The sequence below is a fragment of the Chroicocephalus ridibundus genome, chromosome 7, assembly GCF_963924245.1.
Source record: "Chroicocephalus ridibundus chromosome 7, bChrRid1.1, whole genome shotgun sequence".
Lineage (NCBI taxonomy): Eukaryota > Metazoa > Chordata > Aves > Charadriiformes > Laridae > Chroicocephalus > Chroicocephalus ridibundus.
In genome coordinates, this window is record NC_086290.1 from 43,331,056 (window position 1) to 43,347,860 (window position 16,805).

The 16,805-nt window shown below is 41.9% G+C and overlaps 1 protein-coding gene across 10 annotated transcripts in view; it reads right to left on the minus strand.

Moving 5' to 3' along the window:
- The window catches only part of AGAP1 (ArfGAP with GTPase domain, ankyrin repeat and PH domain 1), a 380,589-nt gene that overhangs the window by 243,781 nt on the left and 120,003 nt on the right, over nt 1–16,805 (minus strand). For all 10 annotated transcript variants that reach the window (XM_063341692.1, XM_063341691.1, XM_063341694.1 and 7 more), the window contains one exon: nt 3,474–3,559. In XM_063341692.1, coding sequence (XP_063197762.1) covers nt 3,474–3,559 — 86 coding nt within the window. The remainder of the gene's footprint in view (nt 1–3,473; nt 3,560–16,805) is intronic.

A 16,805-nucleotide genomic window follows, 5' to 3' on the forward strand; every position in this document is an offset into this window, starting at 1 on the left:
AAAGAGTTTTAGCTCAGAAGTGCATTGTTTAAACACATTGAACATAACAGTAAACGTAGACAGGACATCAAAAAAAGACTGAAGTTAAGCTTACCTCACTGCCTTTATTTTTCCCTAAGTGACTCCATTCCTACCCAAATTTAGAGCAAGTTTCAGCCATTGATATTCAGACATTATATTTTATTACTACTACAATATGCCAGGTAGGCTGGGGACACACCAAACATTCAAAGAGCCGCAAGAAGGTTCATTTGGGAAACATTTCTATGCGTTTTGCTGAGTTTTACAAGACTAGCCTAGATTTGTAAGGTCTTCCTTCAGCCCCCCCAACTCCTGCAGTTCTGCTTCTGCTCTTGCAGTATTTAAACTGCGTCACTCACTAGTTTGTGGATTCACACGATCTCAGCTTTTATGAAGGAATCCCAAGCTGACATATACAAAGGGAAGAAAAAAGAGCCGGCAGTATGAAGTTATGTACTGAAAGTTGCTGAGCTCATTTCATTTTCCTTTTTCAGACATAAGAGCTAGTAGTACTTCTTGCCTATTTTTCATACAGCCTATTAGCTAATTAATTTAAGTTACTGCACGTATTTATGACTGTATTGGACTTGAAACCAAATGCACCTCTTACGGTTACAGCATAAAAATAGCCAAAAATGTTTTGAGGTTTTCAAGACAGTCATAAGGACAATCATCTAGATGTTAAGAACAGGACTGTCTGCACACAGCATGGTTACTGCCAGCATAAAGTCAGCTACCACACTATTAAATTTGAACTATTCAAACCAGAAGATCTAAGCAAAGGAAGCACGGATGGCGTCATTATTGTGGACTTGGTTTGGGGTCATCTTATAAAATGGTTCTCGCTGACTGGACTCAGCGGCAGCATCATGCCAAGAATTTTTCCTTACAGCTACAACATCCTTAAAGCATCAGTTTGGAAGGTAAAAGTCTCTCTACATTTTCGTAATGTTTCATCAGTGTGCAGCAGCAGCCTTCTAATGAAGATTATTAAAAAAATCCAGAGCATGGTTATTCAATGTGGTGTCCTCCAGACACAAAACATTCCCAGTAATTTCTTACTTTCTTTTTATATTAACATAAGCTTAGGCTTTGTGGATACCAGACCCGTGATATTAAAAAACAAAGGAATTTTGGAAAACACGCAGAAGGTCTGGAAACCCAGGATTGTCTTATCCACACCACTACAGAGAACAGCTTGAAACAAGGAGAGCTCAGCGGCTGATACACAAATCCATTTTCAGACTTACTACTGTGACTGAGCAGATCTGTTTGTTCCAGGTAAGTCCAAACAGAACCAAACCATAAGCAAAAGTTCTAAATTTAAAAAAATAGCAGGGACAGCTCATTACAGCTCAGTTATGTTAACCGAGTTTTCAATAGGAGGCCACTACGTTTGTTACAGATCACGTCAAGAGTGAAATCAAACCTGGTGAGCAAAAGAAATGGTCAATATTCACAAACTTAAGACAGTGGCAAGAGTGAAGCAGCATCAGCTGGTGCATCTCACCACCTTCTTGTTCTACGAAATGAGCTATTTTTTAATTATTTTAATTTCCTGACAGTCTTATGTTAGACAAGAGGGATCATAGCTCCAGAAAGTGAGTTTTCGGGTGGGTTCATTTTCCTTCCCTTCCTGCCAAAAAAAAAAAAAGGGGGGGGATGGTGAACCGAGCCCCCAGCTGCAGCCGCCTTTGCACCAAAGCGAAGATGACACCAACTGGGGAAACTCTCCCTGACCCCACGCCGCCCCAGGAAGACCCCAGTTCAGCTTGTTACTTATTGAAGTGGTCATTCTATCCCGACTATCCACAAAAATATACTGTGTTGCTGCAAAAAGCAGAACCGCAACCCTTTCTATATCATAAGCAGATAGTGGGAGGTAAACTTTTTGCTTTTCATAATATTATGCTATTTTCATTATAGAGTTAGAAATATTCATGAACCCAGGAGTAAAATTTAATCTGTTTATTAATTCCTGGAATAAAAAGATCTTTAATATAACACGCAACTTGAAATTATAACCCAAAAATCCCAAAATATTTTACATGTGAAACACATCTCCCAAAAGATGAAATAGTACTAAAACTTTAAACTTTTCCATACTCGTTATTTGCTGAAGAACAAATCTCAGCCACAATAGTAACTAAACCCCCCAAATTTACCTAGCATAGATCAAAAGCAAAACACTTTGTCTGTTCATCAGCCTGCAGTTGGTTCAAATGAACTCTGCAAAACCAATTCTTCAGATAAAAAAAAAAAATATTTAGATTGCTGTGTGTACCTTTACAACTCCAGTATTTATGTTTTTCTACAAGCGAATGTTCTCTAAGCATGGAAATTGTTGTGTACCACAGCCAAATTATTCACAGCCTAAAACAGAGCACTTCTTTTAGGCTCACGCCTCACAGGGCTGCAGATGTGTCAGCGACACTAATTTTTTGTTTTTATTTTAACTTCCTTCCAGGATGTCTCTCTCGGTCTCCGCTTCCTCCACCTCCTTTCTCTTCTCCTTTATCCACAGCACCTTCCCCCACGCTCAAATCCTCCTGCAGCTCACGAGCGATAGTGGAGCATTGAAACACAAGCTGCTGCTGCTGGCACCGCTCCCGTTCAGCTGTTTGGCGACAGCACAGTTCCTGCTGCTAAATTTTTATTTATTTATTTACTTGAAGCTGGTCCACCAATGAAGAGCCAAGCAAAGCAAGGCCAGCGGCAGCCAACACACTTGGGAAAAGCCCCAAGCACTCAGGTAAGAAGAGGTAGAGGGGAGACAAGGAGGACGCCTGAAGACAAGGACACTGCCTGCGGACAGGCTGGCAGAGTCGGTGGCGATTTAAGCATCCCCTAAGCAAATGCTTCACTTCATGTCACTCAAAAGAGAGTGAGAGAGTTAAGCACACCAAACCACAAATGTCTTCTCAGAGGCAAATCCCGATGAGTCACCTCCTACAAGACAAGGAGGTAACACAGCGTATGCAGAAACCCCAGAACTCAGTGGTGCCCAACTGGAACTCGCAAAGTTGAATCTTAAATGGCACAGGGAGCAAAACATGGAAGCAACGGGGAACACAAAGATTTGTACGCAAGTACGCGTATCATTGTGCATACACGTAATTTGTACTTTAACAATTTAGAGATTCACACTCAGAAGAAAACTTACAGCTGTAACATGCAACTTTGCCACCACTGGAAGCATGTTGATTAGGCATTCAAGTGTAAGTTAACCGTATATCTGTCCTTCCTACACAGTTTCACATTGTAATTGAAATCCCAAATATTTTCTAAACCAAGTATTTTTCACCCGAGGGCGATGTAATACATTTTCCCAGCAGAAAGATGAGAAGGACCCAGGAAAAGAACAAAACCAAACCAGTTCTCTTTAAGGAAGGTTTTTTAAGAGAAAGGAAACTGGTGTTAAGCTGGTGAAGCTCTATATATGCAATGCTCACCTGTGCCTCTGGAGGGCCCCCTTCATCTCTGATCAGCAGCAGATAGCTTTGTCCATCAACTACTATCTCCTTCTTGAATCTCCCACCTGTCACACAAAATAACTCATTAGAGAACAGAAAAGGCAAAAAATACAATAGAAAAAGGCTTCGCTTGTGGAAACAAAGGTGCCCTTAAGATCTTTCGCAAATTATTGAACTACTGGGAATATAAGTTAAGTTCATATGCATAGAAATTACATACAGAAATTAAGTCACATACTTTAAAAATAAGGATCACGTGGAAAAAGCCAATTGCATTACAAACACTAATTCCCACGCAAGGTGTACTTGGTTTTGATACATATAGTTAAAAGACAGTCACCTTTGTTCTACACAATGGTGAGAAATGTATCTCTTAAGGCAAACATGGGACAACTGCGTACAAACAACATCACGTGTTAGAACAAAAATAAATTTCTTGTGTGAATTAGCATTTCCTCAAGAGAAGCCCAGTTCTTCCAGCACACATGTAATGTTATGAAAATGATACTTCTATATTCACAAACCACAGTTAGGGGAAAATACTAGACACATGTTAGACAAAAAAAACTACAATGGTGGTACCTCTGTAGAGATGTACTAAGCTAACAGAGAATGTTGTGCCACGTACTAGCAGAATGAATTCAAGACCTGTTTTGGAGATCTAGATAAAAAGAGCAGAGTCGCAGCCTTCAGCCAACTTCTGTTCCCGACCCTATTGTTTTCTGGGAGATGGAGAATACTGAGTGCTTGTGGAGACCAAAGAGCTGGCACCAAACCAAAGAAACCAAACGGGGAGCTGCAGCTGCACCGTTACCCTCTCTCTCCCCTGGCCTGATGGGGACCTCAAGCATCACCCAAGGGCAGAACTGGGATTGCTTTCCTTTGGGGTTAAGCATATTTTAGGTATCCTGCTGTGTGTCAGGACAGACTTCAGATAATGACAAATCACATTTAGGGTTTCTGGTGTGACCAAGCCTAAGCCAGGATTAGCAAACTTGGGTTGCATTTGGGCTCCTCTCCTGGAAGCAAAAGCACCCTTATCTCCCCCCACCTAAGCCACAAAGGCCCCAAGGCCTCCATGCTCAGCATCCTCCAACCGCCTCACATCTGAATTTACCAGACTAAGATAAAACATATCTACCGACACACACTAAACTTCTGTCTTCACCCTCTTTTTTTTTTTTTTTTAAATGGGAATTATTTCCAATTTGAACCCTATTTCCCAGCTACACTTCAAAACTTGTCATACTATCAAAATCAATGCATTTAAATGCGTGATAGGCGAGCGAACAACTCTGACTGGGTCTCCAAAGAAGCTCTCTAAGCAACTAAGTCAGCACGTACGCGCTAACGCTGATCCTCAAAACATTTGCACAAAAATTGCTAGCCTTAGGGAAACAACAAACTGGCTTAGGCCCACCATTCCCCCAGTCCAACCGTTACAGCAGGTTGTAAATCAAGATCACTCAGTAGTTCAGCTCTGTGCAATACTGAAGCGTGTTTAAACGTATTTCATGTTTAAGAGAAGCCATAACAACAGGGTAATTTTGTTTGTGGTTTTGTTGTTGTTTTTTGTGTTGGCTTTTTGGTTTTGGGGGGTTTGGTTGGTTTTTTTCTTAATTTATTTTCTTTATCACCCTACCCTATTACAAGCAGGTTAGCAGTACCCGACATGCAACAATCAATACTGTTGCATTTCTGGTTGTTTCATTGCACAGGAGTAGTACAGGAGCTATGTACAATTTTTCATTATCTTGCTCACAAACTGTATTTCAATTTTGCCTCTGAACATCAAGTGGGAGATAAATATATATCATTAGTGAACTTGAAAAGAATAATCAAAACCAAGCATAAAATTTTGAAAGAACTAGTGTCAGGTCTCAGGAACTGGATTTCTATTTAAGTAGATCATTATTGCTATATGTCGTCAATTAATTGTATACGCTTCATAATGAAGTGTTAAATAAGAATAATTACTTAATATACAGCCCTCTCGAGGGGCTCTTTAAAGCTGTAAGTAACAATGGAAATGCGGTATATGTGTGATCGAAGAGTGAAAGTTCTGTGTAATTGCCATTTCCTATTTCCTCCTTTTAAACACTGAAAGTTCACACAGCTCATTATAAAATACCATCAACTCAACATATTTAAGAGCCAACTCATTATTCCCTCTCACAAACAGGATGCCTTGCAAGTCTTGCTATATCTTCTAACCGTCCTCAGAGGCATAAAGAAGGTACAGACAAGGTGAAATACAAAACTTCAGTAAAGAATTGAAGAAAAAGAGATAAAAATCCATGGACGTAGTATTAAAATGTATATACACAGATCATAAATGTGCACACTACGAGATTTATTCTGGAGAGTTACTTCACAGTCAGTAAAGATTTTGTTTGCGAGGAGGTTTGAGAAGTGTATCATATTTAACAAATACAGTAAAATTATTCAACATCTCTCTTCCTATGTGAATCACGTTAGGTGACCAGCTTGTATACCTGTTCCTTGTCTTCCCCAAAACCACTGTGCACGGAGCTCAGTCCAATGACAATGGACTTTTATTTCCATTATTGAAATCCAGTCTTGACATCCTGTACCACTTGACGGTCTGTCATGCTGCAAGAGCAGTGCTGCAGTCAACAAGCACACAGTCAATTTAAATCTATTCAAGTGGCTTCTTTACCCTTAAAAGCTGAGCGTGCTCATTATCTAGAACATGCACGAGTTCCTGGCACACCCTCATGCATTTATTTATTTTTGTTTGGGTTTAGCTATTTCATGATAAATCATTTAAATCTAATAACCTCCCTAACCAAAATACTTAAAAGAATGCCCCGCATTCCCAGTCTGTAGTATTTCAGATCAAATCTGAAGATCCAGAAATGTAACAGCAGACTCACGCTCATCCCCCAAACATTAAATATTTTATGCAAATTAGAGATCAAAGTAGGATGCATTGCTATTAACTTAGGTTTCTACACCACTAAAGAGCCCTCATCATGAGCACAACATAACACTAGGTACTACACAGGACAGAGACTGAGAAAACCTACCTCAATATCAAGAATTTACACAACCAAAAGTATAAACACTAAAGAATATACAGACTTCCGCGAGCGTTTGAAAGTAAGGCAATGTGGTTTTCCTGCAGATATCTCTGGTCATAAGATTACGACAAACAACAGACTGATTCTGCCTTTGACTTGGTGAGCCCTGATGTGACCCATCTCCAGGCCAGGCCGGTAAAAGCAGTGCGAGGGCAGTGATTTGGGGATGGTTCGGCTTGGACAGCACCACACTAGTAATTATTTTTAAAAGATATACATCTTTGGAGTTTGTAAAGCATCACAGGGCCACCAGGAGAGAGGAATTCACCAGATGAGCCACTTCGAATATTGAACTATCACAACCTGTCAGGACGTCAAGAAGTCTCCCACGGCTACAAAACACCACTGTATTTTTCTAAATATCTGTATATGTCATGAAGCCACAAAATAGCATCTAAACTGATGACACCGAAAACAAAGAAATGACCTTCTTAATTTAAAGAACGAGCTCAAAAAAACCCGCAGCACTAGTCCCAAGGGAGGTAGCTAGCTTTGTTCTAGTCCCATCAGTATTATGACACACGCAGCTTTTTAATGAGGGAATTTCTCAACTCCCACATGTACCTGCCAAAGGAGGTCACTGAAAGAGAAAGGCTGGCAGCCTGGACCATGCCGCTGAGGGACGGAGTGATCGCTCCTGCTATGTTCTAACAGGCACCTCAAAGCACAATGATGCAAGAGCCAACAGCTGAACGACACTCACTTGCAGCCCCAATCCCATCTCTAAAGCCCTATGAAAGACGCGCCAGTGAACGCCTAAATAACTCTCTACAGCCAGACAGATGGAGCTGGAAACTGTTTTCATGAAATATCACGGCCAATTTATAAAAACAAATCATTGAGACTGTGCGAAAGCTTTAATTAGGGAGGACTTTAGTATGTGGTTTATTTATTTTCTGTAAAACTCTGTATTTTCTCTAAAACGCTGCATTATTCCCAGCTTTCCAGGGCAAGATCGTTATCAAGTCACACAGACTCATTTTCAGGCACGTACAAAATTTCGCATAAGGCGGCAAATATTAACTCCTGCGTACGAACCACACACAACACCCACCAGAAGAGAGAGGGGTGCTTCTGATGCAACCCATAAAACCACCCAGTCTCTTACGTGCATTAGGCCAGATTCCAACTATAAAACGCTCCAGATAAAGTTACAGCTTTGATCAATATAAAGCCAAATAAATTCTATCCATCAGCGATTTACAACCACGGCTAAAGACCCAGCACCAGTCAGAATACCAGGCTGAGGGAATCAACAAAAGCTTCCTAATCTCATTTCTATGCACGTCATTCCACACACGTTAGTGCTTTGCATCAGCTGTAGGAAGAAACTGTCCTTCAGTAAAAATTGATACTAATTTTAAATACCGCATATGTTTGTCATCCAAGGTGAAAGCTTTATATTACAAAGGGAATTCCATGGATGAAGGTTTTCACCCGGCTATGAAAGCCTGGCTGCCTCTTCCTCTAGCTGATGGCTGTTTCACTGCGTAATTGCTCACCGAAGCAACCGCTGATTTTCATACTGTATCCCCAGGCTCGACCGCATTCGCCAGGCTCTTTATTCAAGCAAATTGCCACAGGGATGAAGTTATTTGGCCATATGAGAAAGATAAATTTGGGGGGCTGGCCACACGACAAACCCACGTGGCAGCTGAATGTCTACCACTGCCGTGGGGGCAGGGCAGGCAGGAGAGACAGAAGATAAGAGTGAAGCAGCGTGTAAAAGCCTCTATTTTATATTCCCAATGGCATGTGAATTTTGACAACGGTGGTCAGTTGTCTTACGAACGCAGATTCTCTCCTTTTTTTCCCCATAAGATAGAAAAGACAGTGACAAGAAACCAGCTCCTCTTCAGGGAAACACGTTAAAAAGTCATTTATTCCCTTCGTTCATACATACGTCATTTCAGGACCAAATATATGAAAATTGTTGGTTAAGCTCAGAAGAAAAGAAATACTTGCAAGATCTTCTGCAACTACGCAGAAGCACTAAAGAATGATGACTGCAACAGCCCAGTAAACCAATGCCAGCGTTGCAGTTCATTGTTACCCCAAGCTTTTATTGAAATAAACTACTTTTAAAACGTTTTTCTCAGCATTTTCCAAGAAAGCGTATTATTACACAAGAAGTGTGAAAACTAAATTTTCACCAAACCAAGTTGTGCTCAGTGCCTGATGTCAATTCACATTGGTATTAGCAGCAGAGAAGCTATCACAAGCTAATCATTCAGCCACACGTAAATTAGCTTTGGGGTATTTCCTTAATGCAAATATTGTGCTAAACAATACTTCAGAAACCAAACGTGGTTGAGTGTGTAACCACAGAAGTGCAAAGATTGGGGAACCATTGCAATCGCCCAAGACTACAGCCGCAAGCACATAACTGCAACAACTTCCCGACAAAGTACTCGGGTAAAAAAAAACCAAAACCCAACAAAGCAACCTAGACTGAGCTTTCCAAAACCCACCATCTGCTTCTCAACAGGTTTATGGTATATTTTAGGAAATACATGGATCAAACCACGGGCTAGAATATTAGAGTTCTCTTTGAAGCATCAAGCCATACCCAACTAAAGCAAGGTACACCCACGGGCACCACGTATGATGTAAAGTTATTATATCATATAGATAACCTTACTACAAAGAATCATAGAATGGTTAGAGTTGGAAGGGACCTTAAAGATCATCTAGTTCCAACCACCCTGCCCTGGGCAGGGACACCTCCCACCAGACCAGGTTGCTCCAAGCCCCGTCCAACCTGGCCTTGAACCCCTCCAGGGATGGGGCGGCCACAGCTTCTCTGGGCAACCTGTTCCACTGCCTCACCACCCTCACAGCAAAGAATTTCTTCCTAATATCTAATCTAAATCTACCCTCTTTCAGTTTAAAACCCATTACCCCTCGTCCTATCACCACACTCCCTGATAGAGTCCCTCCCCATCTCTCCTGTAGGCCCCCTTTAGGGACTGGAAGAGGCTCTAAGGTCTCCCCAGAGCCTTCTCTTCTCCAGGCTGAACACCCCCATCTCCCTCAGCCTGTCCTCACAGCAGAGGGGCTCCAGCCCTCTCATCGTCCTCGTGTCCCTCCTCTGGACCCGCTCCAACAGGTCCATGTCCTTCCTGTGGTGAGGGCTCCAGAGCTGGATGCAGTACTCCAGGTGGGGTCTCACCAGAGCGGAGCAGAAGGAAAAACTGGCAAAGAAGCAGTAATATATGATCTTGTAATTTTATGAAAGAGGGTTTAGAGGCCTTTACTGCTGGAATTTTAGTAGCAGCTGCAATGACATTCAACAACTTAATTTTGATATACATTCATTGACATCTTTGCAGTGCTTCTACAGAAGTTCAGATCTCATGGGCCCACAAAACCTGATAGCAATTTCAATGGAGAACAACTGAATTTTAAGCGTTCGGGAAAATACAGCTTACATTTTAAAAAAACATTAACTACCCAAGTTGCATAGAATCAGAGACCATAATTAATGTTTAGATAGAAAATGGGGGGCAGGGGTGCGTCACCTTGAGGATATATCAAGGCAGTGATGTTGAATGACATTTCTGCTTTTGGTCCCATTTCCAAGTAGTATAAAATCGTTTCACAAAGAGTAGAGGAGTCCTGAACAGCCTGACCGAGACTGTGAATTTAGCAAATAAGGAGCAGCCATCAGAGGGGGACGTCCTGCTGCAACCCCCCCTTGGGTTGGTTCCAGCCAACCGGAATGAAACACACAGCAGTTGCTTCCATTAACTTCAAGCAGTTGCAGGCATCTAAAGAAAACAAAAAATTGTGGTGTTTCACAGACCAGTCTGGAAAGACCATTTATTTGAGCCAACCACACGTTACTACACACAAATGCAGTTATTAGACATTTGGGTGCAGGAAAGAAATACTTCCACGGCAGATGCTCTCTCTGTTAGAAGAGCTGGGTGAAAGGGAAAGGAGAAGCCAGAAGTGCAGTAAGGAGGCTGAGACTCCCATCTGAGATAATATTTCAGACAGAAGGAGAAGGAAACGATGGATTAAACACCAAGTAAATGAGTAAAAAAAGAGCCAGGCTCAGAACAATTATTTCTTCACTACAAGGAGACGGGAGTTGAAGAGTAGTACATGTTATATTTTTCCTATAAAGCTTTTGACGGTCAGTGGAATACGGCTTGTAAACCAATTAGAGAAGCCCAGTCCTAATAAAATTACTGTAATGTGAGTGCAGAGGGAGAGGTAAGCCACACTTAGTACTCATAAAATGATTCATCTTTAAAAAAAGTATGATATTAATGCAAGTTTCTGCAGGAGTTTCAAGCCTCATGTAAGTATTTTATTAATAACCCGGAAGATGGAAGTAACAGGCTATGCAATTTCTAGATAATGAAGCAGGAGGGATGGCAATTATATTAGAAAATTTGATTGTACTTCAACATGACCATAACAAGTTAGAAAAACAGAGTGGAAAAAAACAAAAGCAGCATCATAAGGACAAATGAAGAGCCTTCCACCCAAGCAGGTCCAACCAGCTGTGGAAACGCGGGGTAGGATGGCAAAGCCACCCATGGCAGCTGTGAATTTCTGTGGAGTGCAGACAGGCAGAAAGCTCATCCCAGCCCTCCTGTTGCCAGCAGCTCCCAGAGCCTCAGCCACGGCTCCCTGCATTGCTCTGGGTAGCGCATTACACCAAAGATAAGGACTGAATTAAAAGTACTTGTAAGCACTCGGGGGGGGGGGGGGTGTGGGGTGTGGAATCTGCCCAGAAAATACGCAGTAAGAAAAATAATTGTGGTTATTTAAGAGAACAGACTAGAAAGAGACAACGGGTGAGCATTCTTACTAAGAAATAATCTGCTGATCCCATTTTAGGGCAAGGAAAGGATATTTACAATTTTTTCAGTTCCTATTTTATTACAATCCCAGGTAAACAGGCAAAAGCATCAAGTGGAAGCGGACATACAAAGGTGTGAGCGTTGGGATCTGCAGTCCAGCAGCAAACCTGACGAGGAGAACTGGGATTCTGGAAAGCACGCACCCCCAATGGGCATTTTAAAACAGTTTGCCTTCAGAGCATTTAAAATCTTGTATGATTTCAGTCTCCTGGCTGGAAGCATCCCTGCACCTCAGAGTACCCGGTTTATCACATAATTAGTATTTGATTAGCTGTTTGACAAACCAGAGACTCGACTCTCTGAAACTTGTCTGGTTTAGGGACTTGTACTTCATTTCCCTTTTCTGCAGAAGCCAGAGAGGCAGCACCACTCTCTCAAAGACGGCTTAAAAATGTGGTTAGGTAACCCTGAAGTAAGAGACACAGCAGAAATAGTACCATAATACCATACAGACCTTAGCATTTAACATTCTAGACAAAAGAATTCATATTTAAAGCAGCACACTGATTTTTCACGCACACACCAGAATTAGATCTGCCACTTCACACTTGCCTGGAAAGAATCTGTAGTTGTCTTTCCTCCTAAGAAAGGCACAACACCAACCCATATGCGAGTTGTACATATGATAAATAGGTTGGAGATTTTAATACTGTTCAAGGTTCTAGTGTGAATTTGCAAAATTCTGACGCATTTTCCGCAAAGCGATAAAGCACCCGTGCCCTGCACGCAAGCGCTCACATCTCCCCAATTACACCACAAACAAACTATTAGACACCCATCAATTCAACATGATGAATTAACACGTTTTCCTCTGACATCTCCTGCACATAAATATACAAAAATTGTTGGCACTGAGCAAATAAAAGCTGAATACATTACCCGTGGTGAGTATGCCCTTTTTCATGGTTCATTCATGTGAGGAAGTATTTCTGACAGTTTAAATGGGAGGAAAATAACCAGTAGGAACCTCCTCCTCCGCCAGTCACCCAGATCCCTTGTGTTCACCCCAACCTCCCAAGTGCCAGGAGCCTCCTGCAGCCAAACCTGCAGGACTTTTGCTGTACACTGAATCCTGCCACTACAATTCGAAAGTATTTTAAGATTCCCGCGCTGCTTCTTTTGTTCCTTGTATTTAGCGTTCTCTCCAGCAGCGTAATCTCTTCACTTAGCACAGCTTTATTTAAATTTCATCAGGGCACAACTATCAACATCAGACGTTCGAGCTTAATCAGACAATAAAACTCTTCAGATGAACATGCTCAAGTATTTTAAAAGCTATGCCTTATTAAGTATTAAAGTGGAAGAGGGGAAAAAAAAAAAAAAAGGTATTTCAACATTTATAGGGCTGTGACCAGTATCCCCTGCTCTCGAGCCCCGGCCAGCAGAACTAACTCCATTTGATAAGGCGAACGGCCATACATAGTGCTGTCCTCCTCCTGCCAAGGACCCATCTGACCCCACTGTGTCAGGTGAGAAGGGCCTACAATTGAATTCATGGTTCGAGTTCTACTAATAAGATAGGAAATCTATATGTAGGGTGTAGGGTGCTGAACCTGGGGAGGAATAACCCCCCGCACCAGGACAGGTTGGGGTCTGACCTGCTGGAGAGCAGCTCGGTGGAAAGGGACCTGGGAGTCCTGGTGGACAACAGGATGACCATGAGCCAGCAATGTGCCCTTGTGGCCAAGGCGGCCAATGGCATCCTGGGGGGCATCAAGAAGAGTGTGGCCAGCAGGTGGAGGGAGGTCATCCTCCCCCTCTACTCTGCCTTGGTGAGGCCGCACCTGGAGTACTGGGTCCAGTTCTGGGCTCCCCGGTTCAAGAGGGACAGGGAACTGCTGGAGAGGGGACAGCAAAGGGCTACCAAGATGATGAGGGGAACTCAAACACCTCTCTTATGAGGAAAGGCTGAGGGATTTGGGTCTCTTCAGTATGGAAAAAAGACAGCTGAGGGGGGACCTTATCAACACTTATAAATACTGAAAGGGTGGGTGTCAGGAGGATGGGGCCAGGCTCTTTTCAGTGGTGCCCGGCAACAGGACAAGAGGTAACGGGCACAAACTTGAGCATAGGAAGTTCCACCTAAACACGAGGAGGAACTTCTTTACCCTGGGAGTGGCAGAGCCCTGGCACAGGCTGCCCAGAGAGGTGGTGGAGTCTCTGTCTCCGGAGACATTCCAAACCTGCCTGGACACGTTCCTGTGCCACTTGCTCTGGGTGACCCTGCTCTGGCAGGGGGTTGGACTAGATGATCTCCAGAGGTCCCTTCCAACCCTATGATTCTATGAAATTAGGCATATATCATAGCGCTTTTTTTAATATTACTTTTTGTTTGTTTGTTTATTTTATAGCCAGCAGGTGCAGCCAGCTGCTTACACACATCAGACACACTAATTGTATATATACTACAAGTCTAATTTTAAAAACCTATTTTTATCAAGGCAGCTGGAGACAAACAAAACCCAAACGGCAGCAAACAACTACTCTGGGCAGGATGTGATACTACTTTAGTACCCTCCTACCTGTTTCCATCCCCAGCCCTTTCAAGTTTAACAAGTTTACGCCTCAAAACACCACTTTCCAAACAAAGTTCCTTACAAAGTTATCCCCTTTGACTTGAAATACCATAGCTCTTTTTTACTGCGGTTCCTTCAAAATCAGTTTATCACACATTTCTTCTTCCATACACTACCTCGGGTTCAGCCAAATAGTCACACAGCTTCTACCTCTCAAACTAACAGATTAATCACCTCCTGTCAACATCTGCTCAAAACTTCTGTAAGTTCTACATGACAAGCTTCCAACAAGATTTCACAGATCTTAACATACCTGCCAACAAACCCTAAAACGCAGAACTGAGATAAGCCAAAAGCTTAACTCCTATAAGCACAGATTTCAGGCTTTTTATTCTTTCCCTTCTTTTTCGTTTTTTTTAAATATCTCTTTGCTTTTTATACTTAGTTTATAGCCAGCTTCTAGAATATCTGTCCTTTCATTACAGTATTACATTACAAATAGTAACTCTGAAGTTAAAATTGGACTTAGCTAGCTGTGATTATACTATAATCTGTCTGAATACACATAAATATCATCCTGAGATCTGCTAAGGAAACCCAGACAAAGCAACCAGCATAATTTTTTTTTTTTTTTAAATTACCTCCCAAAACATTCCAATTCAAATATGAGAACAGAAGGGTCACTACATAATAGCATACTGTATCTTAAGGGGTAGGAAAATCTATTTTCCATCTGTATTTTGTATTTCACTGAACACCTTTCCTATCAGCGTCACTCAGAACTAAGGGGGAGGGGGAGGGAGAAAAGACAATAACAATACTAAAGTAAATTACAAGTTTTTTTCAGATGGATGTTACCTAATGCCAAGTGGCAGCCCTACAAATACACATGAGAAGTTTTAAAATTAGCAACACTGAGGAAAACAGGCTGCCTTTATAAAAGTCTCCCTCGGAAGGAAAGCCAGACCGTGAATCGGGACCACTCTCTCCCTCCATCCCTTTTCCCTCCTTTCCCCATAACACGCAACGCTGATGGAGCAGGGGCAGCTCCGTGCCTGCAGAATGACCTGCCTTTGCAGCAGGGTGGAGAAGGCGGAGCACGGTCAATCAATTAGTCAAGATCTAATCTTGCCATCCTGCAAGGTGGAAGGCCCTTGGCATTCCTAAAATGGGTAGAAAACGTAGTGACAGCCTGTGCTATAGCAGAAAATTAAAAAAAAAAAAAACAACCCAAACTGTTGAGAATTAAACATATTGGGAATAAAAACAGCTAACTACTATGGCCTACTTTCTGGTATAACTTCCCAAAACAACAAAAGATTAAACGGAAGGCAACCCCCCATACATAAGAAATAAAATACAAGCTGAAAAAGAAACATGTTCAAAGAACATACTAAAATTCTGCTTTAAGATCGAGAGCTAAACATTGGGCTATGCCTCAAATACATCCAGAAGTAACATTTGAAAAAATATAGCGGAAGGCAGGGCCCTTCTTCCAAGCAGCAGCCACTCCAAACCGGCTTCTGACTCAACAGCAGCAGAAAGCAAAGAGCGCTGGAGATCTAAGAGCCTAAAGTTGTAACAGCAGCTAGAAATTGGAATTGCAGTTTTTTTACCTGGGACACAGCCTTCAGAGGAGCCTGTTACGAGAAGGGCACAAATCCCGCAGGCATTATTTGTCAAAACCCTTGAGTATCTGAGGTGCGATGCGTTCAAAAGACATCATCTTAAAGATCAGTCGACCCTCAAGGCACACAGCTGAAAAGGTACATCCTTCTAGGGAACTGCTTTTTCAGCGCCTTCTCCCCAGGAAAAGAGCAAAGGCTTAACTTCTTCCTTTAATTAACATACTTCCTTATTTGTGCAAGACTTTAAACAGTAGCCAACTCGACGGCTAGAACAGAGAGGTTTTCAAAGAATTTGTGAAACCACACAGCCCGTCTCGGGGGGCCAAGGCGAGGGAAGGGCTGGAGAGGGGAGACTGCAGAATATATAAACACACTCTTTTATGCTAAGCCCGAAAGGCTCCAAAAGCCCAAGAGAGCCAAATGCAGCAACACTTTAAAATGATCAAAAAAGACAAGCGTTATCTCCTATCTGGATGTCAGCATGAAATGCCAAATAAAAATAATCACCTGATGGTATTATAATGAAACAGAAGACAAAGAACTGAAAAGAGGTAATTTTGAAACACATGTCTAAAGTCATCAGTGTCTCCTGCACACAACGCAGTGTCTGTCTGCGTTTTTACAGGCAAAAAAAAAAAAAAAAGTGCTCTGATGGCTTCAGCTGCCCCCCAAAGTCCTGTGCAAAGCTTCTGAAACACTGCACCCAGGATTTGAATTTAACATGGAAAAATTTCAGCTTCCCCACATTTTGTGGTCTGAGCACCCAAAAATGGGACTCTAAGATTAATGTTGCTTTTTTGAACTCGTACAGACTTGGAATTCTTGCAAAATCTCCCCATATAAGATACATGTAAATTTTTTTTTTATTTTTTTTTTTTTTTAACACGTATGATGATGATTTTATGGAATTCTGAGATATCATGAGTGAAAAAGCATGGAAGTTTCTCTTTAGGAAAAGCAAGCAAGTGCATATTCAGAGGACAGATTTCTCTGCTCTTCATTTACATTTCAGCCAGCTTGAGAACAGACTGTGAACAGAACACACAGATTAGTTTGGGACACATCCTCTTTTTACTCATGAAAGATAAAATTTGGTTGTTTAGTAAACATGCCCTCCAGATCCCTACATATTTGAAAAGAATTAACTAGATAAAAACAGCTAATGGCTTCTGTGAAGACATCTGCA